This window comes from Cryptotermes secundus, unplaced genomic scaffold (assembly GCF_002891405.2).
Source record: "Cryptotermes secundus unplaced genomic scaffold, Csec_1.0 scaffold971, whole genome shotgun sequence".
In the NCBI taxonomy this organism is placed as follows: Eukaryota; Metazoa; Arthropoda; class Insecta; order Blattodea; family Kalotermitidae; genus Cryptotermes; species Cryptotermes secundus.
The window spans coordinates 42,703-58,755 of NW_019727793.1; the positions used below are offsets into that span (position 1 = coordinate 42,703).

Consider the following 16,053-nt stretch of genomic DNA (forward strand, 5'->3'; position numbering starts at 1 on the left):
TGGGATATAACACCATGACACTAAGAAAGTTAGCCTTTGTTTTGGAGGAACACACTGCCTTCATCTTCAGGGCTGAAGAGTAAGAGTTAGGGTGGCTCTGCTTGCTGCCAGTTTCATATTGATTTCTTGCTTGCTCTACTCTTTAACCCTACAGGTGGAGGTGACATGTTCCACCAAAATGTCAATTTACTTTCCACGGACTATATGGAATTATGTCTCAGGAGATAGAACTATGCATCTGATGCATATTTGTGCATCTGATGCATATTTGTCAAAGTACATGGTGTCATATCTCAGAAGGCTGTAAAATTAATTTATGTACTGATAATTCTGAATAACCAGTGCAGTCTAGTCGACAAATATGACCAGCCATGCAAATAGGCCAAACAAAATTGCTTTCACCCCCAGTGTTATGGTATATTCTGTTTCATTTGTCATTTGATTTGATTTAGTAATGAGCAGATAGTTACTTGAATTTGCTCAAAATTATCAATTAATTAGTCATGTTGCGGGCTGCCATTTCTAAGGTTAAATCAAGGAGGTTATGGTGGGATGGGATGGAGGTCAGAAAAGTCTAATGAATACTTAATTCTGGCTGGTTAACCAACTGGAAGATTAAAGTTGAGTGACTTTTCTTTTTTTTTTTTAGCTTCTGTTGATTTTTACAACTGAGCTGCTTACATTCCATTATTATTTATTTGGATATAAAACTATAAATTTGACTTGTTCAGCTATTTTGACCAATTTGGATAACTTCCAGTATGTTATCGGGCAAGACTGGTACCATATGGCCTACTTTGATGTGTATACACCACAAACCCACGGCGGCACAATCAAAGACGATCAAAGAACTATGTGTAATCTAATGATATAGAAGACTGTGGTACGTCCCGGAAAGTATCTTGAAAAGATAAAGTGGAAGGTGAGGAATTAATGTAGGTACAGCAGAGCTAAGTTCGAAGTGTTCTGTGATTTGGTTTATCTGTTTGGAATAAATTTGCACAAACCTTATGTTATCGAATCAAAGTTCGACCGGAGGTAGCCTGCATGCGAAGTGAATACGTGAAGGCGTATGCGTGAGGTTACCTTACTGCCAATTTATTGTTTCTCCTTTCATTCATGTTAGAACTGAATATGATCAGCGTATCATCCTTACCATCAATTTAATGTGCCGGTTTTCATTCATATGTAATACATTTAAATGACATGTTATATATAACACAAGGGGCTTAATTTTTTAAAGCGTTTTATATATTTTCGTAAACTGCGAACTACATTTCTAGGCTATGTTAGATTTGAAATTATAAAGATATATTTTGTGACTTTAGTGATACCATAAAGGTTGACAGCTATCGCGCAGCCTTATGAGAAATTTCGTACACTTCAGTTTGATTATCACACCTGTGTATTCTTGTGATAACGCATATGGTCGGTACGTGGAACTTACAAATGCACGTGCACTGTTAGAACCGCAATCCAGTTTACGTGATATGCGGTCAGATTTTAATGTTAACGTCTTGAAATATTATTGAGAACCTGCAAAGTCTGTTGTGTTGTAAAACTTTTCTTCATAACAGTTTTCTACCCTGAAAATGGAGGCGGTAAATTCCTTCATGACACTGGTTTGCTACCTCATTTTTGGGGGCCTGAAGAAACCGTGATTTAAGAATGATAACTGCAAAAACGAAGAACCATATTTGGTTCATTACATACAGCAGCCATCAGGTATTCTGAGTGAGGACCCTAGGAATGAAGATAGATTCTACTTTATTTTGTCTGTCAATTTTCTTAGATTGTTTTATATAAAAAAGGCAGAGTTTCCCCTTTATTACTACTACTACAACTAATGGCTCTACAGCTGTTTGTTGGGTCTTTGCCGCTTTTTCAATGTTTTGATCCTATACGTAGTAGGACTCCTTGGACGGGGGATCAGCCCATCACAAGGCCTCTGACTATACACAGAATAAACGCACGCAACACAGACATCCATGCCTTGAGTGTGATTGGAACCCACAATCCCAGCATTCAAGCGAGTGAAAACAGTTCATGCCTTAGACAGTGGGGCCATTGTGATTGGCAGAGTTGCCCCTGCACCTCACTAATTAAGCACCATGCCACAGTGATGTAGGAGTTAGTGGCCTCAGCTCGTAGTTGGCTTCACATCCCAGGCAAATTACCTGGGGAAACAGTCCCTGGGTAACCACTGGCTGGGTGGTCTCCAGAGCTGGTCTAGTTGCTGTGGAGAAGAGAGGTCTTCCTTTACCCATTTCAGGAATCAGACCCTGACTCCTTGGTTACCCAGCCCATAGCCTAATCACTGTATTAACTGAGCTATCCAAGCTCCTCATCGTTTCTATATGAAGCATGATGATTTATGTTGGAACTCTGAGCTGCAATATGAAAGCACCAGAGAAGATTGAGTTACCAGGTTCCTCTACATGTTGGCACCTTCCAATGAGACTACACAGCTCCACATCCCAGAAGCCAGTGATCTTCATATATACTGTCCTGGGGACATCAAATCTCACAATCTGATTAAACATTTCACTTGTGAGATTTCAAGTTTTCACAGTGGCAAAAATTTATGTTGTGATTTTTGAAGTCATATGGTATCATGTCTCATGGATGTCTACCACAACTTAGGAAAAACTTGCTGCTTCCATCTTCAGGGTAGAAGGTATAGTCATGGTGTGCCTCCAAAATGTTGGTAACTGTATAATAACTCAAGACAACCACAAATGAAACATTTTAAATTGTTGTTCTCTTCTTACAGTTGCACAGTCTCTGCATCTGTGACAAACGTGCTGTGAGATGTTCAGGTCCGCAGGCAGATTTGTGTTTCAAGGTCTGCAGCAGAGGAATGCAGGAAATCGGTGGTGCAGAAATGCCACGGCTGTTAAGATGGCCAAGGGAAATGTTCAGGAAGTGCTGATTCCCGTTCCTTGGGGACACATAGCAGGTAGAAATGTGGTACAGAAATCTGATAGTTGGAATTCTCAACAAGCATGGTGAATGTTAATGTTATTTTTTGTGAATTTGATTTGTTTTATTTTGGTTCGTCACACTAACAGTTACAATCATAAAAGACAAGTCTGTCCAGTGTGACTATTTCAGTTTTCTCACTTGATGATTTACTACCCTTACATGTTTTTATCCATTTAGATCATCTTCAGAGGCCCCAAACACTTTTTATAAACCACTATCACAACAGGGTCATATCAAATACATATGTATTGTCCAAGTACACAATGTTCCATCAGTCACAGCAGCCTTTCTGGTTATAGAAATATTTAAAGTTGTTTTAAAGTTTTAAAAACTTTGTTCAAAATTAACAACATCGGCCACCTTGAAGAGAGACGACAGGGGTTATTGACACGAACCTGTATGATTTATGAATTTTAATTTTGGATAAAGTTTTTAAAACTTTAAAACAACTTTAAATATTTCTATAACCAGAAAGGCTGCTGTGACTGATAGATGGAACATTGTGTACTTGGACAATACATGTGTATTTGATATGACAACTGTTGTGATAGTGGTTTCTAAAAAGTGTTTGGTGCCTCTGAAGATGATCCAAATGGATCGAAACATGTAAGGGCAGTAAAACATCAAGTGAGAAATCTGAAATAGTCACACTGGACGGACTTGTCTTTTATAATTTTTATTTGTTGTGGTTTATTTGACAGCAGTGTCAGTAGCTGAGAATGTTTACTGAATGAATAAATTAAAAGGGATATAGAAGGATGTGGTTGTGGTCTAATTCAAGGCACTACCATGACATGTGACATGAAGTGACTCAAGAATCCTTATGAGCGCTTGAGTCAGGAGAGCTAGTATTTGTGCTGAGATTTGAACACGTCACCTCCAAAGAATGGATCAGTGGGTCTAACGATGTAACCGCAGTGTTTGGTGTGAACGCTTGTGTGACATCCTCTATCTCACGCCACGCTTGCAGGCAAGTGGTGGGGTGACCGCAGTGTGCAGCCAGTACTGGGGCTTCATGGCTGGGAGGACAACTGCAACACATTTGACACCTTGGTGCCACTACTGAATGTCCCGAGCTTCTTAGCTGTTGACATTATGGGTCATGGCCTGTCGTCACGCTTTCCTGCAGCTGGCCCACACAGTTTTATGGATGTTGTGATGTTACTTAGACGCATATCTGAGTACTTCAAGTGGACCAAGATATCTATCGTTGGTAACAACTTGCATTCTGTTTTCATATTCCATGTACTGTAAGTGTAGATGAGGTGTGGTATATCTTAAGTAATTAGAGAGTGAGGTTGTGGATTGGATTCATGTGGATCAGGCTTCAGTGATGGCCTGTTGTGGAAATGATGATGAAAGTTCAGATCCTATAGATGTCAGAGGATTTCTTGAGTAGCTGAGTGTCTGTTAGCTTCTCAAGAAGGCTTGCACTTTATTATTATTATTATTATTGGAGGGGGTGGGTTTCTCCATGCACCGCGACCAGTGGTCTATTGCACATCCCCCTGTGATATTCTATCAGTCTCTATACCCTACCGATACTGGTGCCTGCCATCAGTCCCGACTCAGCCAGCGAGTTCGCCTCTACTGGCTCAGTGGTATCTAGATGCTTCCCCCATCTACCAGAGGCGTTAGAGACTATTGTTGGGTGGGAAATGTCCTTATAATTTGGCTCAGAGGCCTCCTTGAGGCATGAGGTTCTTTTACATGCCGTAAAGCTAAGACACGGGACCCACGGCTTAAAGTCCTCCCCGGAGGACTTGTTCCTTGAATTTTTCCGCCCTTAAAAATTCCACGACCTCCGCCAGGTTTGAACCCGCGTACCTTGAGTCATGAGGTGGGAGCGTTACCCCTAGACTACGGAGGCTGCTTAGGCTTGCACTTCATAAAGTTAGTTTGTTAATGTGTGTGCGTTTACATGCTCCGGCACAAGCGTGCATATTTGTCCATGTGTGTGTGACAAAGATTGATGGCCTCTAAGCCATACTTGTCAAGCAAAACATTTGTTTTCCACCACTTCAGAACCTTTCACTAGGAAGAATGCTTAGGGAGGAAGCATATACAAGCCCCTGCCTTTCTGGATACTTCCCAACTTCAATACTCCCCCCTGTTGACTTCTGGATTGCCCTCAAGCCATCCAGACCCATGCCATAGGCCAGACCTTTCCAGAACAACTACGCTTGCATAAAAATATGGTGGAGTTAGTGAGTTGAATGGTGTGAGGGAAGTGAACCTTTACAGCTGAGTCAAGCCTGACTATGAGCTTAGAAGTGGTGTACAGCATTTGTATTTGAGCAGATGATACAGTGTGAGAGAAGCTAGACTTGAGGCTGACAGTGCAGTTTGCTGTGGTGAAATAATGGTGGACCAGACAAGCTGACATCAAGATCTTAAGTGCCTTAGTGACAATTCGACAGTAAATGTTCCTTACTAAGATAAGTGTTACAATACTTATACTGTGTATGTATTCCTTACAGCATGCAGATGTACTTCTCTAAAAGCTAAAGATATGACTCACTAAACTGAAGCTGTTTCTATACATAAGAGTATGTAATAAAATCATAAAATAAAATATAACAAAATTATTTTAAACCTACCGTATCGGATGTAGACATGGAAGGTAACATGAAAATGGATCCTGGAGGAGTAGAATGTGTGGAGATGTGGATTCATATGGTTGAGGATGGAGCTTGGTGACAGGCTCCTGTGAACACGTAATGACCCTCCAGTGTCTATAAAATTCTGGGAGTTTCTTAAGTGGCAGAGTACCTCTTAGCCTCTGAAAGACTGAGCTGTATGGAGTTAGTTAGCTAGTTAGTTAGTTGGTTGGTTTGTTAGTGAGTAGTTAGTTAGTTATTGGAGAGGGTGGGTTTCCCCATGCACTTAGACCTGTATTGGTCCATTGTGCTTCCCTCTATGATTTCTACCAGTCTGTATATCCTACCGGTACTTGTGCTTACCATCAATCCCACCCAGCCAGCGAGACTGGCTCTACTAGCTGAGAGGTATCTATAATGCTTCCCCCATCTATCAGAGGTATTAGAGACTGCTGTTGGGTGGGAAACGTCTGTAATTTGCCTCAGTGACCTCCTTTGGAGATATGAGGTTCTTTTACGTGCCGTAAAGCTACGACACGGGACCCACGGCTTAAAGTCCCTCCCAGAGGACTTGTTCCCTGAATTTTTCCGCCCTTAAAAATTCGACAACCTCCGCCAGGTATTTGAATCTGCGTACTATGAGTCATGAGGTGGGAACGTTACCTCTAGACTACGGAGGCCGCTTTGTTGGTGAGTAAGTAAGTATTCACTTATGACCTTGTAACTACAAATACCTTGTAGGAAGAAGTTTTGATTTTAATAACCTGTTAATGTTTAACATCCAAACAGTGAGGAAAGTAAGCATTTCTTTAATATGTTGTCGTAGAGGCAGCTCTGAACAAGAAAATAATGAATAAGAATATGATGGTGAGATTAAGTCTTGTTAATTTTTCTTTCCTGTGACTCACCACTATGTAGTTTGTACTGTGTAGAACATGATTCAGAAGGTCATGCCAAAATAGTAACTTCGGTTTAAAGAAATGAGATATTTTAAACATAGTCCTTTAACCCTTTGAAGCCTGAAGTTCATGTAAACAATATGTGAAAATCCATCCCCTACCTCACAGAAAACACTGTCTGCCTTCATGACAGATGCTGTTCAGGGAAATAATCACTTTTTATTGTCAGAAATATACTAAACATATAAATACACTGTGGGTGAAGTGGGGGGATTCTTTTAACGTTAAAGTGACTGGTTCGTATAGTAACTGCTATGCTTTGGAGGATTCATATAACTAACTGAGCACAGAAAAATTATGCTCGCTGGTTCCCAAGATCATTTTGTCTCATTTGAGTGGAAATGACATTTTCAAACAGTGTGTTCTGTTGAAATACCATTGACAAACAAACACACATTTGCATCAATATTTGTCATATAGTCCTATTTAAAATATGCAGATACATATATTGAATTTTTTTCTGTGGTGTAAAGTCTCTGGTATTCTTTACATGTGGTTGACTAATTTTAATTTATTTTCAGGTCATTCGTTTGGGAGTGCAGTGGGCTACGTTTACTCTGCACTGTTTCCAGATGCTGTGGATGCGTACGTCAGTATAGACTGCGCTCGCACGGATATGATGCCACAGAAGGAGAATCTGTTGGATGAAATCAGATACACTATTAATAGAACGCTTGAGCTAGAGAAGAGACTGGCGCTGGACCCACCCAGCTACACTTACGAAGAACTGGTGGAGTTGCTGTATGCAGGCCTCAATAAGTCCCCATCGAGGGACTCGTGTCGCATCTTGCTTCAGAGGGGAATGAAAGAGTCATCTCAGGGACACAGGTGATGTACATGTGAAGGTTCTTGTATGGTTTTAGGTTCAGTTTGAAAAGTGCCTGTTAGTTCTGTCGGTTCTGTCAGTTTCAGCTTGTATAGAAATGACAAATAATACAGGAATCTTTTCTGAATGAAATGGCTGTAGTAGATATAGACTAAACTCAACCAAGCAGGTCGGCCCAGCAGTAATGATGTAGACTCTAGGCTTGTATTTTGGAGATGTTCAGGTCAGAAACTTGGTCACGTTGTTGACTGTCCATGATGAAGTATTTTTGTTGTATTTCTCAGTCCTTCCAGGCTTTTGCCTGGTGGCCCTGAGAAGAATATCATCAGTCATCCTACAATTCAATGTTATATAGTTGCCATTGCTTTTTTTTTTTTTTTTTTTGGTAGTGGTGTGGGACTAAGTCACTTGTACTGCGGCCACTTCTGGCCTATTGTACCAGCCCTAGATGATAGGTGAGGGTGATTGTGGAGCAATTGGTGGAATGAAGATTGGCAGGGGACACCGAAGTACTCAAAGAAAACCTGCCCCAGTGCCACATTGTCCACCAAAAAACCCACTTCACCAGACCCAGGATTGAACCCGGGCCACCATGGTGGGAAGCCAGCGACTAACCAATTGAGCTATGGCGCAGCCCTATAGTAGACATACTACTGTAAGGGTCATGAGATAACTCACAATACCAAACTAAATAGACTCTCATTATTGTATGATGATGAACATATACGTTTTGTTTGCAGAAGATATTACCTGGCTCGTGATCCGAGGCTGAAGTCGCGCTGGAGTGGTGCACTGACAGAAGAGTTCCTTCTAGCTTGTGCACCCATGATAAAGTGCAGGGTGTTGAGCATCAGAGCTACTGGGGGTATACTGCAGGGTGGCAAGTGCAAGGAAGTATACCTGCACACACTGGATCTCATACAGCAGTGTGAATTGCATGATGTCGAGGGCAGTCACCACCTTCACCTGAATAACCCTGAAAACATTGCACCTCTCATTAACAAGTTCTTGCACCCTCCAGTCAGAAGCTGTAACTTGTGATGAGGTAAGGCCTAGGAACTTTGTCTGTAAAATGATGTATTGCAGGCTGCTTTCATAAAATTTATGTAGCACTTGCAACAAAAACCTCAGTGAGAAAAGCAGAATCAGTACATGAGTGTTGAAAACTGAATATTTTATATGGTTACACTATTTCTTAATGTCTATACAAATTATACAGGATGTCCAAAAATAGTGCGCACATTTAAAACATTTTTGTTGAGGAAATAAAGAGAGCTAGGAGAATAAAGTTTTCACCACATGAAACAGTTACTAAGAAAATTTTGCCCCACATTTCTCCATTTCACTGCACTTTGACATGAGCTGCCTCTGTTGCTCACACAGTGCCCATCTTGTATTCAGATGCCTCAAAAGCGTTGCCATACTTGAGGCATGGTTCATGTGTGCTCAGTAAAAGAGGTATCATAATGTCACATGCTACAGTGACTATAGATGGAGTTTGCATTGGTACTCAGATTTATTGAATTCTTTTAACAGACAATTCTTGACTACGCTTCACAAATCACTATCACACAAAGACTAGTGTTCTCGGTCACAGAGTCGTCACTGAGCTGCCTGGTAACATCTTCCAGCAGTTGGTGTTCCTTGGCTCCTGGGCTCACATCCTCAGAGAGTGGTGTCCATATCACACCAGCCTCCTCCTCTTCTAATTTCACTGTCTCGAGACTCTAGCTAGGCTAATGGTAGCTGGGCCTTGTTATATAGCCTCAGCACAGACCCCACAGAAATCACCTCTTCCAACAGTTATTCTGTTGTTGTATGATATAGCTGTTGACATGGACCATGTAAGAAACAGCGCTTCCAACAGTTACTCCATTGAAGTGTGTTACATGGTCACTGCCTAGTAGTGGCTGTTTCACTGGCTGCACAATTCTGGCTTTCAACAGACATGCCACAATACGTAAAACTTTATCAGTTCTGCTGTCACACGGTGAGAATCATACTTTTCTGGCTGTGTTTGTTTTCTCAATAAAAATGTGTGCACTCATTCCTGGACAGTCTATAGTATGGTTTAAAGAAGGATACTTTGAGTATCAGTAATATTGAGGCCACAGAAAGAAGTCCCATGGATTAAACTCCCTCCACATCTCACTCAAGTTCCTGTGCTTCTGCATGTGCCCTGCAGCCATCAGACCTTTCTGTTCACTTGAATAATGGTAGTGATTAAATTGTATGTGAAGTATCCTTGAAGTTGTGTTATGTCCTCATTAGGACATTATTAAATTGTATTTTCATCATAAGATGCTGACCAGAATTGCCATACCAGAGATACTCAACATGCAGCAGGACTTTTATTGTCTAAGGCTGTGTAAGCCAGGGGGTGCTGGAGGGGAAGCCTTGAGTCAGTATAGATCAGATGTATCTGCCTCTGTCTCAGGGCGCACTAAGTGTTTATGTGGAATTTTGTGATTTGTGTGAGAACTTCTCATCTGTGAATATGTTAACACAGGTTTTTTTTTTCACTTATTTACTGTTGTTACATTTAAGGGTGTTGGTGATAGTTTGTGTTGTTTAACAGCACTATATCAACTGCAATATTAATTTGATGAGGGATTGATAGTAGCAGTCCAGATGTTTGTGTGGAGCGACTGAGGAATCCTGCAGTCAGAAGGTAGTGCCAGGCTATGTTACCCATTCAGCTAATCTGTTCTTTAATACGTATGACATTTTCTGTAAGGCAGCTTTTCTCAGTTGTTACTGAGCATTATCGGAGATTTTTGCAGTCTTAGACCAAGAAGTGGAGTCGGTATAGCAACAGGCTATGGGGCTGGATAGCCTGGGTTCGATTCCTGGCAGAACAAAATTTGTCCCCCCTCCACAGCATCCAGACCGGCTCTGGACCCACCGAGCCTTCTATCCAGTGGGCATTTGGGGCGCTTTCCCTGGGGGTAAAGTGGTAAGGTCCTCAAGCTGACTACTCACTTCCATCTAGTGTCAAGGTCATGATTGGTGGAACTATACCTCCACTCCCCCATATGTCTTCATAGCATATTGCTTAACTAATTAATCACAGGGACAACTTTTCCTTGTTTTTACCTTTACCAGACTAAGAAGTTATTTGAATTGCATGTTTATCTGTAAGTGTGAATACAGATGTGCTCACTCTGCTCTTACCAGCCAAGTGCTGGGTTGAAGGTGAAGGCCTTAACAAATGGCTTCTGATATGATAATGTGCCGCTTGATCAGGGCTACAGTATGCCTCAGGGGGTGATCATAGCCAGATATAGAACCATGGTAGAATGATGATTGTCAGGGGAAAACTGAAGTCTCAGAGAAAGACCTGCTGCATTGCCACTCTGTCCACTATGAATGTAAAATAAGGTCACCAAAACATGATGCTCTGTGGTGAGAAGGCAGAACCAGACTCCCTGGGATAAGGCACAGCCCTGATAAAAACAACTGTTATTGTTGAATACTTGACTTACGTACACTTCTTGGCTCTGTGGTCCCTGTAAGAACTTCAGCCTTCTGTGCAACAGATGGATTTTCTTCTCTCACCTGGCTTCTATTGGTAGGCTTGTTGATATACATCATTTTATCAGGTGAGATCATTTTTCTCATGTCCAATCCCTAACCTGCAGGACCAGTGGCTGTATTGCATCCCCACCTGCCCTTTGATCTGTCTAGATCTGTTGACCCTGCCAGGAGTTTGTGCCCCTGCTAGCATAGCTCTAGACAATTGGCACACAAGCCCCCTGCTGCCAAATTAAGGTACTAGTCTAGCGCGAGGATTGCTGTTGAATAATGGTGTTAAGATGTGATGATAATTGTAGTAAAGGGTAAAGTTGTCCCTGTATTTAACTAAGTAAGGACTACACCAAGAACGTGTATAGGGTAGTGGATGTATAGAATCACATTTTCTTGACCTCTGCACTTGTTGGAGATGAGTGGTCAGCTTCACGCCCTGGCCGCTTTCCGCCCTGGGGAAAGTGCCCCTGGTACCCATTGGATAGGAGGATGGATGGACCCCAGAGCCAGTCTGAATGACATATAGATGTAAAAATTCTTGACCCCACCAGGACTCAAAGTCTGACCTCTCGTTCGTCCAGCAAGTAACTAGTCGCTATACAAACTGCGCTATCCTGGCTCGTAGATAATTATAGTAATAATGATGATAGTAATGATGTGATGATGATCAAGACACTGATGACTGTCATCATCTGTGTATTAAATTAAATTATCAGATGAAGAATTTCCATTTTGTTATACCCGGTAACACGCCAACAAAGTTGACAGTGTGAAGAATATAAATGTTTTTTTCAATATTATTGAGTCTCCATTACAGATGGACTTGACTGATTGACATGAGGTGTGCCAAGTGTCTTATTACAAATTTACATATATAGAATTATCATATTTGAAATGGTTCTGTGTAAAATAAATGTGTTCATTGTAATAGGTCTTATTTTATGGTTCACTGGCTGATGCTGTCAGCATCTCACGCTGTATATAGTGTCAAATCATAAGATGATTAATAAATAATGGTTTGGAAGGGATGTGGAAGGAAGCACTTGTGGCCTAGTTTGAGGTACTATCCTAGCATTTCCTTGAACAGACTAAGTATGAACCTTAATCAGTATAGCTGGTGCTCTTGACTGTGTTTCTTTGTGTGTGTGTCCCAAATGAAAGTCAGAAACTCCAAATTTCTTGGTCCACAGTAGTCCTATTTAAACATTTGTTACATGTTGGGCGGGTGTTACAGCATATCTCATTTTTTATTGTGGGGAAAAATTATTGTAAATACAAAAAAGGCTAGGCAATGCCCACCTGGCCTTCTGTAACACATTCTTATAAACATCTTATTCTATCATAGCGGTAACCCCGCTATTCTTAATATAGATCATAACCATATCATCAGATACTTTTAAGCCTTGTGCTGCTATCTGTGGACAGGTTGTGAAGTTGCAGAATTTGCACACCAAGCAACTCTAAAAGCAAGGTAACTACTGCACGATGGTGAAGGGTATCAGTGCCTAGGGCACGGGGTGTCTTGCTAAGATCTCACTAAATGTAAACTTCTCTTTTCATGATCAGAGTTATAACAATATAACCATTGCATCTGCTGTGGAAGAAATGCCAATTTTAAATGAAGGTAAACAGTGCTGTTGTCTGGAGTGTATGTTCCTGCAAGACATCATGAAATTACACGTATATTGGACTACATGACATCACTGGGGCATGCGGTAACGTAGTTAGTTGAGGCACTATGCTACAAGCTGGAAGGTCTCAGGTTCTGTTTCTGATGAGGTAATCGAATTTTTTCAATTGACGTAATCCTTCCAGCTGCACTGCTCCCCTGGGGTTGACTTGGCCTCTAACGGAAATAACTGTCGTTGCAGTTAGAAAAGGCATTCCCCATAACCATGTAGACCTAGCACCCCTTGTTTCAGTAGAAGCGACAAGGGTCTGCATACCAATTGGTAACAGTGAAGTGCTGCTTGCAGCTGTTTATAAATCCCCAGGCAGTGCTAGAGTGATGCTGACATCACTGAGCTCCTAAGCTTTAGACGTAAGTCTAGTTCAGCAGGTGATTTGAATGCTGAACACCCATTTTGGTATAGCAGAGTTTCAAACCCCTCAGGCGAGGTACACATGGATTTGTTTGATTTGAATGAATTCAAAATGTCAGACCCACATTGCCCGACTCATTATTCCCCTGCAGGAAATGGTGATGTGCTGGACATTGGTCCACCAAAATATCAGAGTGTCAGATGTCATCGTCTCTGATATTTTGGATTCAGATTACCTATCAATAGTATTCCACATACTGGATCATGTTAAAATTAAGAACTTTTTGGAACCTATTGAAAAATTCACAGATTGAGAGCAGTTTCAAAGCCTTGCATCTGAGTTAATATCACCTAAAATAGAAATGAAGTCTGGGGTAGAAGCTGATAAAGCAGCACGTGACTTTACAGCCTCTGTTGCTTCGGCATATAGGTTGTTGACAAGTAAAGTTACACTTTTGGACATAAACATCGATCTTCCTGGTCTAGATCATTTGTTAAAACATAAGCAGAGGCTAAGAAAATTGTGGCAAGAAACCAGTGATCCAGCATGTAAAACGGCAGTAAATTGGGTCAAGAAGTCGATCAGGCGAATGACCCATAAGAAGGCACTTGAACAGTGGAAAACAAAAATACGTTGATAATGTTGAAGTCACGCTTCAGGGTGTATGGCCCATTGCAAAATCCCTCCTAAAGAGCAATGTACCAAGGGCCTCAACTGCTATTCATGGTGCTTCAGGCCTTAAATTTCACCCTTGAAAAGAGAAAACCAACCCAAATGCAGATTGGAAATTCAGTTCATGCCGCATGATCTGTTTGACAATAACCATGAATAGCGGGTGGAGGCTAGAGTTCAAGCTCTACTCGAAACCGTAGACAACAGCCTCTCTCAGAGGATAAGACACATGGTGTTCACCTGGCCCTCTTTGCAGATGACACCTGTCTGTATGTGAGAGATCGCAAGGAGGGTTTTATTGTCAGAAAACTCCAGCGCGGTCTCAGCTCAATGGAGACCTGGTGTGAGTGCTGGAATATTAAAATTAATGAAGATAAGACTTCTCTCATAATTGTCGACTGCCTGAGTCCTGTCTTACGCTAAATGGAAGGAACATTGCTTTCCCATGTGCATAGATTATTTAATATAAAATTGTTAAATAAAGCTCATGTAAAGAAACATTGCTTTCCCATGTGCATAGATTGTTTAATATCAAACAGTAGGATAAGTGGAAGTGGTCGTTGCCCATTTCAACAAACTGTTGCATATGATTTACTCGAAGCAAGAACTGGGGAGGCAGAGAAAGCCGTTGCTAGGTAATGGTCCTTGCACTCAGCAGAGGAGCGCATCACTGTGCTGTGACGTCATGCAACAAGGGATGGTGCAAGCGGCTTTCTCTGAGGGATCTGCTTCATGCTTTGTTGCTATGCAACTGTGCGATAAATGCAACTCTGCAGCAGTGAATCAACATGTAACAATAGAGAAAGCGGTTTTTTTTCTGTGAGTTTGCCCTGAGGCTATATAACAAAGATCTCATGCAGCTAGAATTAGACCAGAGTTGGCAGTTGCAGCAGGAGAATTGAGTCGAGTTCTGGAGTTCAAAGTGGGCAGTTAGCAGAGAATTAAGAGAGTCTTTGGGGATGGCAGTTGAAGATTATGGCAAGATAGGAATTAAGCTGTGTGAGGAAGACTCGCAGTGTGCTGCAGTGACAGTGAGGCTGTTGTAAATAATCCATTGCCAGGATACGAATAATGAAGACTGAGAACCATAGTGTGTGTGCAACGGTGAACTGTAAAGCATGTAGATCAGCAATAGTGCTGTATTACTTGTAGTTACAAATTTAATGTGTAAGGTGTCAATAAATCAAGTCATCCAATGATCCAAACCCCATTTTTAAGTCACACACAACCCTTAACACGTGACAATACATTTGATTAGGAAAACCTTGAGAAATGTCAATTAAGGTAGCCATCTTTTGGACCAAGAACTGAAAGCCAATCAGAAGCAGGAAAGCTGTCTGCTAAATTGCAATATTTGGGAGATGGAGTGAAAGAAGGCTGGATGAGAAAGGCGGGATTTAAATCTGGACATGAATACCTGCTTCCCAGTGAGTTTTCCATTATCTCACTCCCTCCACAACAATACTGAAACCAACCCATTGCCTTCCTCAAACTATGAGGCACAGTCTTTCTTGTGAAACTCATAGATAATCACTGGACCAAGAAAAATCCCTTTCTTTTTATGGGACCCAAAGGTTTGTTACCATTTTCATAAGAGCCCACCACTGGACTGTATCCTGAGCCAGAAATCCAATCCATACCATCATAGCTTCATTCTGCAATATCATTGTTAATATTGTGAGATTTTGGGTCATGGCAATGGTGGGTGTTCTGGGATGCAACACCTCGGTCTCCCATATGGTCTCTTCCCTTCGCATTTCCAGAATAAAATTTCTTATTTCTTTCTTGTTGCCCTCGTGTCCTACATGTTTGACCCACCTTTTACAATTCATCTGTATTCACAGTGTGAGTTCACAGAGTATTAATTAAATAAGGATTAAATGAAACAGGCACTGGTATTCTTTGTCTTTCTTGTGAACAGCTCGTGATTATTCACCTCGCCACATGATTATTTCGTATCTTAAACATGCTTTGTCATGTGGGATCCCACCACGTTCCTGTAACCATTAGGTACTCCAGTTTGCATATGTCTCCCTCAGGTATTTGTGAATGAAGTCAGCTTTTTATATGACACTGTGTCCTTAACTAAGCTAATATGTATTTCACTACAGAAGCATTGTGAACATTTGAGCTTATACAGGTCCTCAGATCATAGTAGAGTCCAGCGGTGTTCTCTTGTGAACATGGTAATGTTATACAGGTCCTCAGATTATGGTAGAGTCCAGTGGTGTTCCTTTGTGAACATGTTATACAGAGCCTCAGATCATGGTGTAGTCCAATGGTGTTCCTTTGTGAACATGATGTTATACAGAGCCCCAGATCATGGCATAGTCCAGTGGTGTTCCTTTGTGAACATGTTATACAGAGCCTCAGATCATGGTGTAGTCCAATGGTGTTCCTTTGTGAACATGATGTTATACAGAGCCCCAGATCATGGCAT

At 41.4% G+C, this 16,053-nt stretch overlaps 1 protein-coding gene across 5 annotated transcripts; it reads left to right on the top strand.

Annotated features, from left to right (window-relative positions):
* Window positions 1-524: 524 nt before the first annotated feature.
* On the top strand, window positions 525-10,240 carry LOC111865048 (serine hydrolase-like protein). Of its 5 annotated transcripts, none has more exons than XM_023852765.2 (5): window positions 525-922; window positions 2,774-2,959; window positions 3,956-4,198; window positions 7,066-7,372; window positions 8,111-10,240. In XM_023852765.2, the coding sequence occupies exons 2-5, from the start codon at window positions 2,812-2,814 to the stop codon at window positions 8,409-8,411; spliced, it is 999 nt and encodes a 332-aa protein (XP_023708533.1). In that variant the 5' UTR covers window positions 525-922; window positions 2,774-2,811; the 3' UTR covers window positions 8,412-10,240. The 5 variants fall into 5 exon arrangements, with proteins under 5 accessions (XP_023708533.1, XP_023708538.1, XP_023708535.1 ...); XM_023852770.2 differs by lacking the exon at window positions 525-922 and adding an exon at window positions 1,084-1,188; XM_023852767.2 differs by lacking the exon at window positions 525-922 and adding an exon at window positions 1,256-1,432.
* Window positions 10,241-16,053: the final 5,813 nt, after the last annotated feature.